This window comes from Falco cherrug, chromosome 1, assembly GCF_023634085.1.
Source record: "Falco cherrug isolate bFalChe1 chromosome 1, bFalChe1.pri, whole genome shotgun sequence".
NCBI lineage: Eukaryota > Metazoa > Chordata > Aves > Falconiformes > Falconidae > Falco > Falco cherrug.
The window spans coordinates 35,047,129-35,061,441 of NC_073697.1; the positions used below are offsets into that span (position 1 = coordinate 35,047,129).

General features: G+C 42.6%; 1 protein-coding gene across 10 annotated transcripts in view; it reads left to right on the forward strand.

The window, feature by feature from the left end:
• The first annotated feature begins 479 nt into the window (after window positions 1-479).
• LCORL (ligand dependent nuclear receptor corepressor like) overlaps window positions 480-14,313 on the forward strand; it is an 85,645-nt gene continuing 71,811 nt past the window's right edge. For 4 of the 10 annotated variants that reach the window (XM_055700857.1, XM_055700856.1, XM_055700859.1 and 1 more), the window contains exon 1: window positions 480-683. In XM_055700857.1, the coding sequence (XP_055556832.1) occupies window positions 536-683 (148 nt within the window). In that variant the 5' untranslated portion in view covers window positions 480-535. The remainder of the gene's footprint in view (window positions 684-14,313) is intronic. The other 6 variants (XM_055700862.1, XM_055700863.1, XM_055700864.1 and 3 more) reach the window with 3 other exon arrangements.

The following is a 14,313-nucleotide window of genomic DNA, read 5'->3' on the forward strand; positions in this document are numbered from 1 at the left end:
GGCGAGGGCCGCTCTGAGGTGCCGGGGCTCGGAGCCGTCGGAAGGACCGTGCGCGGCGTCTCCCCGGCGGGGAAAGCGCCGGGGGTGGGCACCGTTCCTCCTCCCCCCGCGAACTACAGCTCCCGGCGTGCATTGCTGCCGCCTGCCCTGGCTGGGCCGGAGCAGGTGGCGCGCTGCCCTGCGGGAGTTGTAGGCCGGGGGGGGACACGGATGGGAAACGGGGCGGCGGTGGGGAGGGAGGGGGCGCCCGCTTTCGGCCCGGTTACCGATCCGGCCCGCTCTCCGCCGGGGCAGAATGGGGCCCGGGAGGGCCCGCGGCCGGGCGGGGGACGCCGCGGGGAGCGGGGACACGTGTCAATCACCCCGCCAGGCGGCGCGCGCTCCCCGCCCCGGATGCTGAGCTGGGGGTGGGGGGGGGAAAGATGGGAGCGGGCACGCGCTCGACGAGGCAAGGGGGGGGGGGGGGGGGGGGAGGGAGAGGAGCCGGGGGAGCGCGCGCTCGTATGTAAATGAGCGGGCGTGAGGTCAGAGGCAGATGGAAAAGGGAACAGACAGAATGGCCGCCGCGGCTCCTGCTCCTCCTGCCGCCGCCTCCCAGTGCCGGAGCCCCCGCTGCACGGCGGAGCGCAGGGGAGTCCGCCGAGAACTCGACTCCTGGCGGCACCGGCTCATGCACTGTGTGGGTAAGAGAGCGGGGGGCGGGGGGGCGGCGGGGTACCCCGGCCGTCGCGGGGCGACGGCGGGCAGGCAGGCAGGCAGCGGGGCTCCTGAGGAGAACGGGGGGGCGAGGCGGGGAGCGGGGTCTCCCCGCGGGGGAGCGGGCTCGGCGCCCTGAGCCGGGTCGCTGGGGTGGGCGGAGGGGCGTAGCGGGAATGGAGGAGCGGCTCCAGCGGCTTTCTCGGACGGCGGAAGCGGAGACGGGGTCTGTGGGAGAGAGCGAAGGTCCTAAGCCGCCTCAAGGCAGCGGCGGGTGGGTGTTACGGCTTCGGCCGGGGCTGCTCGGTCCCTCCCTTCGCCATCGACTGAGACCCCTTCTCGGCTCGGGTCCTTTTGTCTCGGTTTCCCGTCGGCGCGGTGAGTGCCGGTGGCTGCCCCCCTCCTCTCCTCCTCCATCGCCAGTGCCTAGGGGGTGGAGGGGGGGAGGGAGCCCGCCTGTGTGTGCGTGTGTGTGTGCGCCTTTAAGAGGGAGCCGCTCCTGCACTGACGGTTGGGATTTGAAGTTTTCCCACCCCCCTGGAAGTTGTCATGGCGACGGCAGTTCTCCCCTCGCACTCCTTCCCCCCCGCCCCCGGGGCTGCCCCGGTGGCTCTCGTGCCGTGAGGTTCCCCCGGGTCACGTGACTTCCCCGCGTGTCTGGGCGGGGGAGCGCGATCCCTGGCGGCCGCCCCGGCGGCGTTCCCGCGCGGGGAGAGCCCCGGCGGCGGGGGCCGGGGGAGGCCGGGGCCGCTCCGCTCCGACCGGGAGGGCGCACGCTCCGCCGCGGCCCGCCGGGGTAACGGCTCGCGCCTCTGCCCCGGCTTCCGCTGCCCCTTCCCCGCGGGCAGCCTGCCCGCTGCCAGCGCTGGCGCTCGTTACGTGTGCCGCCGCCGCGGGGCGGGGGTGTGGGGGTTGGGGTGCGGTTTGTGTGCTTTTCCCTTTTTTGTTGGTTCTTTTCCCTTTTTTCCTTTTTTTTTTTTTTTTTTTTTTTTTGTTATAATGTTTGGAGGGGGAGCGAACACTTTGATGCCAGGAACTGCTCGTTTGTATCGTTTCAACAGCCGTTTCCCTTCTTAGGGAAATAGGTAAACCCCTTGATCTTCAAGCAGCACGCTAGTGTCAGTGCTGATCCTCCCTGATGGCTGAGCGGTGGAAACACAGGTGTAGCGGGGAGGGTAAGCAGCAGTTCATTCAGTGTTTCTGCCTGTGCTTCAGACGAGATCAAAGAAAGAAGTAAATATCTAACGAGTAGGTACACATAATTGCAGGCAATTAGTTTTGTCCGAGTTTGTGGGTTTTTTTTACATATTTTCAGTAACTTGGTAGCTGTTTCATGCGCATGTACTTTCTTGTTCTTGCAGTGTTGCCCCAGTAACACTTTTAAACACCTGTTATAACACCTGTCTATATATTATGATACCTGTGTACACTTGCACCGTCTTTGAGCTTTTATACTACTGTTTAGGAAAACAATGTTTATGTCTTTCTGTACACTAATACATTAGACAACGCTTCTTGTGGAAAGAATGCAGTTTAATTAGTATATATAGGGAAAGGTAGGTCATTGACACAGATGCTGTAATAAATCTGATGGGCTAATATCTCACAGTATATAAGTGGCCGTTCCTCTGTTTACCTGTTATTTAATGTCATTTCAGTTTTAGATTTAAATTAAAATCCTAAAAGTCTGCTTGACAGTTGGTGACTGAAGGGACTTTCAGTTGGTAATGGTATGCTGCTGGATGTGCTCAGGGAATGCTATTGCACAGCATGACCAACACTGACAAGGGCTGCAAAGAAATGTAATGAATGCTCCATAAAAAAAAAGAAAAATCACCATACATTGGGTCTTCTGATGGGCAGACCTATTGTGGTTAGGGAGCTTCTTCAAAGTTGTTTTTTGGGGTTTTTTTGGTTGCTCTTTCACTGAGAATTGCAAAGTGTAAAATGGTAATATAATTTTTGTTCCAAGAAGGAGAAAAGTGAGTGTGAAGCAACACAACAGTGCAATCAGTGTGAAATATAATTATTTAGGATATGATAGATTTTTATGTTCATAATGCAAAATTCAATTAATAGAAAGGAGCCCTGAAATGATTGACAACTGCTAAGGAGGAAGGACATCGGTTATGGTTTAATAGTCAAGAGCTACCTTTGTTAAGAACTGTTACTTGGCATGCCTGTTGAGCAGCCCTTATCTGAGAGAAAATGTAAACAAAGTGGCAAGAAAGTGAGTAGTCAGGATAATGGACGTAAAGTACCCTTAACACCTTTGGCTTGTTGTTTGGTTTTTTTTTTTCTTTACTCCTTTGAAATTCTGTAGGTGTAAAATGGCCTCCTAGGTTAGCTCAAATCAGCTTCCAAAGTAAAAATGGTTAATTGTGTTTTCTCGGCAAAATGTTTCTAAGGATCTGAAGAGTGTAGCAAACTTAGTGTTAAGTGGAAGGTCTGAAAAGTTGTTCGGTTGATGGCTGAAATGGCAACGTGGTGTGAGAGGAGTGGTGAATTTGATGGATCTGGCATAACTTTTTTTTCTTTTTTCATTCTTCTCAAGAATCACACATTTGTTGCAAAGTGAGGAAAATTATGTGGTAAAGTAGTAGCCTGCCCCACTTCTTGAGCTAGCTTACTGCCCTAAAAAAAAAAAAAAACAACCCACCAACAAAAGTCTCAGATCATTCTACCCTTTGCTTTTTTTTTTTAATTAAAAAAAATGTTGAAAGGTGATATCATTTGTTAAGCATTATGTTCAGGGAACAAAGCAAGAAAGTACAGACTCCTTGAAAATGTCATATTGTTTTTGCTAAACCCTTTGGATAAGTAACTTTATTTTGATGTCTGGTATCACTTACCATGTTGATACTAAATTTGATGTTTACATTTCTGTAGTATAATCACTTGAGCATTTTGAAATCCTTTATCTGTAAAGCATTCCCCATCCACTTAATTTATGGATATGGTAAACTGAGCCAGAGATAATACCTCCAAGACAGTGATCGTCTAGCCTGGGGCTTGTAGTTGACAGATTGTTCATATCCGCAACATTGAGACAGAAATAATATTCAGTTGCTTACACTATACTGTGTGCTTGAAGTTCATTGATGGTTAGGGACTTATGCTTGAAGGGCTCAATTGCTGAATTGTTTGTTTCTCAAAACCTAGTTGCAAACTTGAATACTGCATGGACTTCAGAATTAAAAGCTTGGGTTTTGCCAGCCTGTTACATTAATTTGTGACCTGCAGAATATGATATAAAGTCTTGGGTAAAAATGTTTAAGCATTTTAAAAATTGGAAAAGAAAAAAGGCAATAAAATTTCACTGACATTACTGAGAATTCTCTTATTTGGTATCTAAACATATCTGAAGGTACAAAAGACTTCAGATTTGTAAGTGAATGAATATATTCATAGAAATACTAAAGAGGTGTTCAGTACAAAATAGCTGTTCAGGTGGTAGGTAATCTTTGTGTACGTTTTGTTGAGTGCTGACATTCCTAAGATGCCTAGACTTGTGCTTATAGATGTGCCTAACTCCTTGCATGACTTGATCAAGAGTTCAAAACTAAATGCTCTTAGAAGGCACCTGAAGATCTTGATTCTGTTGGTGTTCTTACAGCATAATATGTGCTAACAAGTACTGTTTATAGCACCACTCACTGGTATGTTTTGTCCAAGGTACAGTCTTTGTGCATAACTAACAAACAAAATACCCTAATTCTAAATTCTATGTTTATGGAAAAGTGTCAGAAAGCTCAGACTTGAAGTACTGAACTTAGCCAGCAACTGAGCTCTGTGGTGGTTTAAATTGCAAGAGATGAATATCAGAAGGGTTAAAAAAGCTTTGTAATGTGAATTGGTTAAATGCATGCCATTGGATTGGGAGGCTTTGCTAGTATGGAGCTTTTATAAAAGTCTAGCTTCATACTGTGGTCAGCCTTAAGAAACAGGATTTATGCCATTTTCCGAGCAGTCATTGATCCCACTGACCAATTTTGTTTGAACTTTGCAAGTAGAGTGTTAGCAAGTATATTGAGTCCCCATAACTTTCATGAAGTAGGCACAGAGGAGAGACCTAGTAATTGCTGGGTGCAAGAAAAAGCTTCATCAGATGGTGCTTTTTAGAGTGTTGTCACAGTAGCCTACAGTGGAGTTTGGAGCAGTAACTTGCGGCTTTTTAATGGAAAGTGCCAGGTAACTCCAGTCATGGATATTGAATCTTCTTGCTATGGCATTGCATTTTATTGTGAAAATATAAAAAACTCTGAATAACCTTTCATTGTGAAAATGAAAGTTTAAAATATTATTTCAACTATTTAAAAAAAAATATATTGCTGTTTGGGGGAGGGGAAGGGTAGAAGTTTTACTGTTCCTCTGCTGCAGCTCAATGGCACACATTTGACAGGAAATAGCCTTGGTATTGGTTTCTTATAAAAACTGAAATGTGATCAAAGTGAAAATCCATTTTTGTATGCTTGTGAAATCTAGCATACAAATACTCCTTTACTCATGTTATATTTTTTCAGACTTTTGTCCTTCTAAACTGGGATACATTGGTGCATCTAACTGTGTTTTGATGCATCTAGTCTTTCAATATTTTTTAAAAAATACTTGAACTTCTGCTCCAGCTTACTATTTTTGAACATGAGGGGTCTCAAGTGCACTTTCCAGGTAGAGGAACATTCCCCACCTCACTCCCAACCAAAAAATTTGTAGCTACTGCATTTGGTGTGATCCCCAGGCTTGCATTAAGTACTTAGTATCTTTATTCCCACAATAAGCAGAAGTGTTCTCACTTTCATTGTGGCTCTAAGTACTTCGCAGCAGCTTAGTGTCACTTTTTTTGTAATACTACTGGCAGTTTTGGGTGACTTTCTGCAGTTGCTGCAATAGTAGTGGCAGAACTAGTTATTTTGCTATACATCTATAATGTATGTGTGTATCTGCTAGTGATTGTTTTGATGGCTCAATGCTCTATTACCTGTCAAGCCATTAACAGACTGTATGCAAGAATGATTTCAAAATTATACCTGCTTTCAATTCTTTTGCTTCCTTGGCTCTCTGGCTTCTTGAAATGGCAAACAAGCTTGCTGTGACCACAGTGCCATCATCCAGTATGATGGGTAGTAATACTGGTTTAAAGTGTTCCTGTGGATCTGTCGTGCGTTGAGCTATGATGTGAAACTCTTGGAGTGATTCCAGTTGTAAAAGAGATCAGGGAAGTAATCTCGGCATTACTGCAAGTGTTGGAAGAACAGAAATTGAATCTAGATCAGAATCATAGCACAGGTTCACAGACAGTTTTTGATGCAGTGGGTGAAGATGGTATCATGTAAAGGAATAGCTCAAACTGGTATCAGAGGCAGGTGTGCAAGTCAACATTAGCACTGAACACTTATTATGGCACTGCAATCTTAAGAATACGTTAAAGTGCCATCTTGCATCATCATGTCTCACAGAACTATTACCAGAGTGGAGAAATCACAATCTTGACTGCATGTTCCTGTTGCTTGTATACTTGCATCAGCACTCATTGGACCACTGTCTGATCTGCTTTAACTCAGTAGCCAGTCAGCAGTCTGTTGAGAAGAGTTAGGGGTTTGCAAAAAACAGCCAACCAACCAACCTACCTCCCCAGAAAAGATGGATGCTGATGCTAGCACAAGGACAGGGATGGGACAGTGAAACAGAAGCAGGATGAGTAATAGCAGAAATAAGCCATTGGATTGGTTTAGCTGCCTATGATGCTGTCAGCTGCCAAGAATGGAACATAGCCCTAAACATACCAGCCTGGTTTCCCCTAAATTAAGCAGGTTGACAAAAGAGGAAAAATTGCCAGTATGTGTATAATGTCATTGGAAGTTGCTGTAGTGTATGCGTCACATTAACTGTCCTCAGACTGAATTAAGAGAAAACACATGGGGTTTGTTTGGCTTGTGTTGAATTAACTTTGTTTCAAATATATAGTGTTAAATCAGCTTCTTTTCCATATCCTTTCACAATCCATTTCAACTCATTCTCTCAGGAAGAAGTAATTGCTTACTGCTGTCATCATGTGTTTTTGAAGGGACATGTTATGTTTGAGTCTTGAGACAAATTTTTACTTGGGAAAACTGTACAAGAAAAGTTACCTTAATGATACCCAGAGGCTTAGTTTAAAAGGCAAGGGAGGAAGTTCTGCGCATCTAGCAGTAGATGCTGTACAAGTTCACTGATCTCTTGTGAACCTGCAATTGTAAGGATGAATGGAGCAAAATTTTATGAAAGACAAAACTGCCTGCTACACAGACTAATCCATGGACTGCAGGGTGCAAGCAATGCTTTGAGTTCTTTGCTCTCAGAATTGAAATGTGTGGCAGGGCATGCAAATGGGTACACACATATTGATTAATGTTGATAACACCTCTGATTATGGTTTTGGTGCTCCTTATTTCTAGATACCAGTATATGGAAGCAGTTCAATTTTTAAGTGTTCCAGGAACTACTGTAATCCTTGTCAATGTTTTTAGGCATAGCTTGAACTTTCTTACTGTATATTCTTATATGGTAGCTGTTTACTTTTTTATGTGGCTGGTGTTGAGCTGACAAATTTAAACTCTGATAGCCTTCCTACGTTGTAGGCACTAAGATTTTCCTAAGCTGGAGTTTGTGTAAACTAAAACAATGAAGTACAGATAGTGTCACTGCAACTCTGTTTCAATCCTTTCTTTGAATGGGCTTTCAATAACTGTGTGCTAATGCTTGAGGTTGGTAACTTTCGGGGGTTTTTTTTGTTGATGCATAACGCAATTTTATTTTCTTTCCGGACTCACTGTGCCTACCTTCATGATTTACGTCAGCTGGTATGAGCATTCATTTACTAAACAGTTCAACAAACTAGACTGTGTAACTACTCTAGCTTAATGCTAACCTAGAAAACAGGAGGGAAAACATGGTAGGAGGAAGAATAGGAAAGAAAAGGTCAGATCTAGTTTAACTTGGATCAGTTTCCTAATCGGGTTTACTATGTACCTGCTTTTTCTTGTGAGTCAAGTATAAGTAGCTTTGCTGGAGAGAACAAGGCTTCTGATTTTTAGTAATTGCCTATTTTAGCAACAGTTTTTTGGGGGTTTGAAGTAAGGTGAAAACTAAGTTGGATGAACGTCATCCTGATCAAGATTGTGAGTGGTACTGTGCTCTTGCTCTTCTTAATAACATCTTTCCATTTGTTCTCCCTTTGTACTGGAACTTGTCTCATGTAACAATGAATGGCCCTTCTGGTTTAAGTTGGGGGGGGGGGGGGGGGGGGGGCAGGGCGGCTACTGTGATTTTGTTGTTGTTGCTCTGGGTTGGTTTCCTGTTAGTTGAGTCTAGTGAACTGTCTTGCTATAGTAATAAGTACTAGTAGTTGTGTAATAGGAATGTGTCATGCTGATGAACTTATCAGATCAGTGTATGCTGTTGAGGAGCTGTATTCCTCAGCTACTGGCAAGTAGCCAAAGCTTGTACTACCTATAGCTAAAGTGAGAAAAATTAGTACCTCTTCCCCTTATCCGCCCTCACCTTTTTTACTTTTCAGCTGTATTATATGAGTGTTTTGAATAGATAGTTACAATGGATCCCTTATTCCTGAATGTGACACAAGTATTAGGGCTTCAAACAAGGCTGTTATTCTAACCTTTAATGTTCGGTGTCTTTATGTAAAATGTAGAGGTCAGCCAGAGCTTTATAGACTTCGCTAACCTAAAATTCTTCATCCCAGTTAGGACCGCTGTCTTTTATGTTATTCTTGAACCTTGCTTTCTTCCGTGTGCTTGGAGGGAACTTTCATAAGATAGGTTGGAACAGAACTGAATTTGTGTGATTCACATGTCTAGTATTAAACTTCTGAAAAAAGGATGGCATTATAAATTTAGCTACCATACATAAAACAACTTTACACCCTCAGACAAGGTGGGTTTGGTTTTTTTATGTGGTTAGTTGGTTTGTTTTTTTCTACTGCTAATCTACCACTTCATCCTTCCATCCACTAAAGGCATAAAGAAGCCAGGAAGAGGTGAGGAGAGAGCAGGGAAGGGAAGATGGATGGTAATGGCTCATCTGTTTGAGTTTATAAGGTTGTAGAAGGCATATTACAAAGAGCAGGCAACTCTGAATCTGCAGAAATGCGTTGGGGGGTAGAGGCTGAATTTCTTTCTATGGGCTGTGGTCAGCAGCACATGACTCTGCAGATCAAAGACCCACGTGTAAGGTTGTCATCTTTTTCTTTCCATTTCTGGCACAGACCAGCTTCCTGTGCAGTCCTGAGCAGCTGGATTAACCCCTTCTTACATAAAGTTTTCTTCTTTGCAAAATTCTTCTGGAGTCTCTGCTTTTTTATAAATAAAGTTACTGCTTTTAATTGTTTGGTTCTCAACATCCATCCAGGCTTGCATCTCTGTAGCAGCATGTGTTGAATAGTAGCAGTGAGAGCTGAGTAAGTATCACTAGATGTGAATTTTTCTTTTATAGTCTGTTGGTAAACAAAAGCTTACTGAATTTGTGACTGCTTTAACTATGATCCTCAGCTTTCAGTTTCTGTATAACTTGCTAGGGTCCTGCTTTCCAATTACAAGACATCCTAGCTTTTGTGGCACCTGGGGATTGATTACTCGCATTTGAAGAGCTGTTCATTGGAAAAAAAATGTTGTTTTGCAACATGTTTTATTCTAAAATGCTACCAACTGCTTTCAAAAATGCTTAATTTTCACATTATAAATATTTATTTTCCTCATTCCACAGTTCCCAGCTTCTTCAAATCATCTTAATTAAAGGCTAGTTAAAAATATTACATATGAATAGTAGTTTTCACAGTCAAAATTCCACTGCTTTATAAACTAACTTTAGTGCATTTTTAGTCTGCTGAGCCACTAATAGGTCAGGGGGCAGTGTAATTAATCAGGGTTGAATATGTGGCTGCTTTTTATAACTACTGTCAAAAAGCTTTGCACATGTTATTTACAAGTTTTATTTTCTGTTCTAAAAGCACTACACTGTTTCATAATGCCAGGTTAAACTACTACTTGTGCAAAACTGCTGGACATATTTTGATTAACAGTTAACTAATATTGCTGCTGTATATGATGTAGATTATAGAAGACTGCTTTAAAAGACTCCAGCTTGTGATTGCAGCTGTCGGTTTGGCTCACGGAACAGAGAGCATGCCACAGCAAGGCCCAGTTAAATAGGTAAAGTCAAATCTTCACAAGTGGAGCTATTAAGCCCCCTAATCTTAATATGGGGGAGGATTGTCTAATGGCTCCTGCTTTGTGACCTGTAGTTCAGATGTAGGTCATTCTGGTGTTAGCCATCTGATGAGGGAAGAAAAATAGGATCTACTGCTGCCTTAGACTGCTCTGTATAAGGGCTGTAGTGCTAACTGCGCCAAACTCTTGTCTCCAAAAGTTTGCTGTGCTACCAGCTAAATAATGCGGTGACTGCGGACTTATGTGTGGTTCTGGTTCATACTCCTTAAATTTTCTTATTCTTCCTGGACCACCCTATCTCTCCATCCTTCAACTTTCATAAGCAGTTGTTTCCTGTCTTTGATTTCTCCTTGAAACCACCTGTTTGCCTTTGCTTCCAAACCTTTTATCATCAGTGACATTAAAGCAATCTTGACAACTTTGTGTCTCCACAAATAGTTTTCTCTCAGCTTTTGACTTTTGTATGTTTCTATATGGAGCATCTTCACCACAAACATGCTCACTAAGGCAAACTATACTTTCCATCTTTTGGTCAGAAAATTGTCATGATGTCTTTCTCCAAGTGTAATTTCATCTGTTTCTTTCTATATGAACTGCTGCTAGGTATCCTATCTCATGGTGCTTGAGGAAGAGGGGTGTATGCTTCTTCCTACCACCTTATTCAGGAAATGTCAGTCTCTGGCAGTCTTGCCAGGTCCAGAAGTCTGCTACCTTGTTATCGGTTTTTCACATGCTAATCGGTAGCTGTTTCGAAGGACTTAATTGTTTGATTTTGGAAATGGATCCCAAACTGATTCTGACTAGAAGTTAGGACACTTCCAGCCTTAATTTATCCCCAGTTTTTATGCATTGTGGCAATGCTGTCATTTAGGGGTTTTCCCTTCTATTTTTCTCATTTCCCCTTCCATATATTCAGATGATACTGCTTATTTAGCATAGTAAAACCTGAGTGTTAATGGATAATGAGCACTAATCACTCAAAAGTTGCTGTAGTGGATTTGAATTTTAAACTACTAGTTCACAGACAAGTGAAAAAAATGTAGCTACAAATGTACAAGCTAGTGCAGACTGCTAATAGCATATACTGTCCAAAGTTTACTGTCTGCACTGTGGTACAGTCCCAGTTGCGGAATAGAGGCTATAATAAGCACTTTGTTCTTGTGATTTGTTTGAGTATTTCCCTTTCCTCCTGTTTCAGTTTGAATGGGTTCTAGAGAGTCATACTAAACAGTATTTCAGACAAAGTATGGTCTAGACCATGTTAAATGGGGGTCATAATAATCTGTCTTTGCATCATAAGATAAGAACAGCTCTACTACATCACAGCAAGTCTGATTAGTCTAGGATCTACTGTCTGCAGCCAGTGGGGGACTGCTAGGGAAAAATTATAATGGTATTTATGAAATCTTCTAGCCTTCATTGACACTTGTCTTGATCCTTGGGAGAAATAACATTTTCTTGTTTTTTTATAACTAATCTACTAGATTATTCTGCCATAAGTTATTGTTGATTCTGCATAGATGTGTTATTTCAAAGCAACATAAAACTTCAGTGTATCTCAGGTGTCCCCTGGTTATATTATGTGACTTCTGTTTGTCCCAAAACAAGAAGCACCATATGAAGCCATTACTTTAAAAAAGCAGTGGATGGCAGAGATGTTTCCTATTTATGTGGGTTTGAGATTTTTTCCAGTTTTTTTTTTTTTATGAAGACCTGATTTATCTTCCCTTGGCCATCTCTTCCATCTCCCAAACCGAAGAGTTCTTACATGTTCCTTGTAGAGAAGCTGTTTATTAAATTTGATCATTCTTCCCTCCTTTCTTCTTTCATCTTAGTTCTGCTCTCTTCTTGAGGTGGCAAAACTAGAACTGCGTGTATTCACACTGATGTGATCTTGAATTTGTGGTGTCAAACCAGGAAGCAATGCAGGAGATCTTCCTTTAAGACGTCAAAGCATTTGACATGCCCTTTACAGAGCTCAGCCTTCCACAGAACTGTGTATTTGAACCCCAAGCTAAAACTTGAGTGATGTCAGTTCAAAGCCCGTTACTGTCTATGTAATATGAAGATCTGCTTTCTCCACTATTTAGCTTAATATGTACTTGGTAATATTCCTCAATTTTGCCACCTTGATACCTCAATATTTTGAAGTTCCACTGATGCTCTTCATTTTCTTTGCTGCTAATACTAGACTGTACTGGGCAGTGGATTGTCACTTCATTAGATCATCTCTTTGGGTGGAAGAACAAAGGCAACCCAGGGACACTCTTGATTGTGACCTGCTGTGAAAACTAACGGTTTACTTACATGTTTTACCCATTACTTATCTACACAAGGACTTTACCTCTGTTATTTGGGAAGTTTTTAAAGCTTTTGGAGATGGATGTCAGATTATGCTATTTCAAAATCTTGATTTACTCTTAGTGTCATGTCTGTATACCTACTGACATCATCAAATAACTCAGTAGTGTTTGAAGTACAACTTCCCTTTATAGAAGTTTTGTTGGCTCTTTAGTAATACATTATAATTCTTTAGGCATCTGGTAGTTCTGTTCTTTGTATTTTATTTGCCCAGTTATGAGCTTTCTGACTTGCTGGTTTATGAGATGGACTCAAGTTGTGCCAGGGGAGGTTTAGACTGGATATTAGGAAAAACTCCACTAGAAGGGTTATCAAGCACTGGAACAAGCTGCCGGGGAAGTGGTTGAGTCACTATACCTGGAGGTATTTGAAAGACATGTAGATGTGGCATTTAGAGACACCATTTAGTTGGTGGACTTGGCAGTGCTGGGTTTACAGTTGGACTCAAATGATCTCTAAGGGTCTTTTCCAACCTAAATTATTCTATCATGCCATGTATGCCTTTAGCATATAACCTAAGCAAGCATACGCCATTGCTGATTGGCATTAAGTTTTGCCCCTTTCCTGTGCTCTGGTCTTGAGGTAATTAGGTCAGTGACTTCTTCATAATCAGTTGTATGAATCTCAAGTTCCTCTCAGTTTTTCTTGTTACTTTGATATTTTTATTTTGTCCCTGTCAACGAGACTGTTATTACAAGATGTTTTATTTTCTCCTTAAACTGATCATATTATGACTGGGTCCTGTAGGCCTTCTGAGGAGTAGGAGAGGCTGCTCCTTCCCTGGCATCAACTGAACTAGCTTGGCAGAGAGAAGGTCCTAGAGAATGTATAGAATATAGCGGACCATCATGGCAACAAGCTGGGAGCTTGTAGCTTAAGCTGGAAGGTGAGTTAAACAGGAGAGGAAAAAAGGAATGGAGAGAAAGAAGGGTTAGCTGCTCAGCCTGAGGAGTTGAAAATGAAGACCTCTGTAGATCGGACTGTACAGAACTCACAGGTAGTATTTAACTGACTAAAAACAAGCTTGGAAGTGCTGTAGTACAATGACTGTTGGAGAAATTTGGTTTATAAACTCACTTCTACCATCTTAGCTATTTATTTTGCAATTCTGCCACTGTTGTGTGTTCTACTCTGTTGTGGTACCTGGCTTTTAAGCTCAGAATCCTGATGATGATATTTAGAGTTTTGCCATAAAGAGGTTCAGGAGGCTTTGTTTCAAAGCTGTCCTAATTGAGGTCTTGCCACACCTTTTTTTGTTGATGCCTAAATCTGAGGAATTGTTCAATTAATGGCTTATAGTTGTCCTGTGATTTTACTTCATATAATCAGATGTGAAATGAGGTGTCGTGTGTATCTTTGGGGCTTATATTGTAGTCTGTGCTGAAGCAATCAGTCAGAACTTCAGGTATACTTGTGTGCTGCTTTTGATTGTTGGTAAAATGTATTTAGCAAGGTAAAACTTAGCCCTAAGGAAATAGTCTAACAACTCTTCTGCAGGCTGGACCATCTTCTTCAGCATCACTTGTTGTCTTCCTCCTTTTTTTTCAGTTCTATGCTTGTTTTATGTGCATTGTGCAAATTCCCCTCAGACTTGACAAAGTTTTGTCTTGAGATGCCAATTCATATGTGTCTTGACTCTAACAGATGTATATCCCATAGGCACTTGATACCAGTCTGCTATAGCCATGTCCAAAAACATGCACTCCTCATCCATGCTATCCGGTCCTCTCAGCTGTCTGATATGGAGCTGAGAAATTATTTTGGGCCTTTCCATTTTTTTCCTTAGGTGCCTTTCCCATCTGCACCCTTGTCTAAGTCTCCTGACTCCTGAACAAGTGTGTTGTGCCCCAAGGAAATGGGATTTAATAAGAAATGCTCCATTTATAACTTGTGGTGTTGGGAGTTCTTCTCTTGAAATGTTGGAAGTGTCCAGAGAGCTCTTGAGTTCAGTGCTGATGTGAAATACTGCGCTTCAGCAGTGACCCTAGATCAACTTTTGTGCACAGTCCTCAGAAACAATGGCAGATTGAGTTCT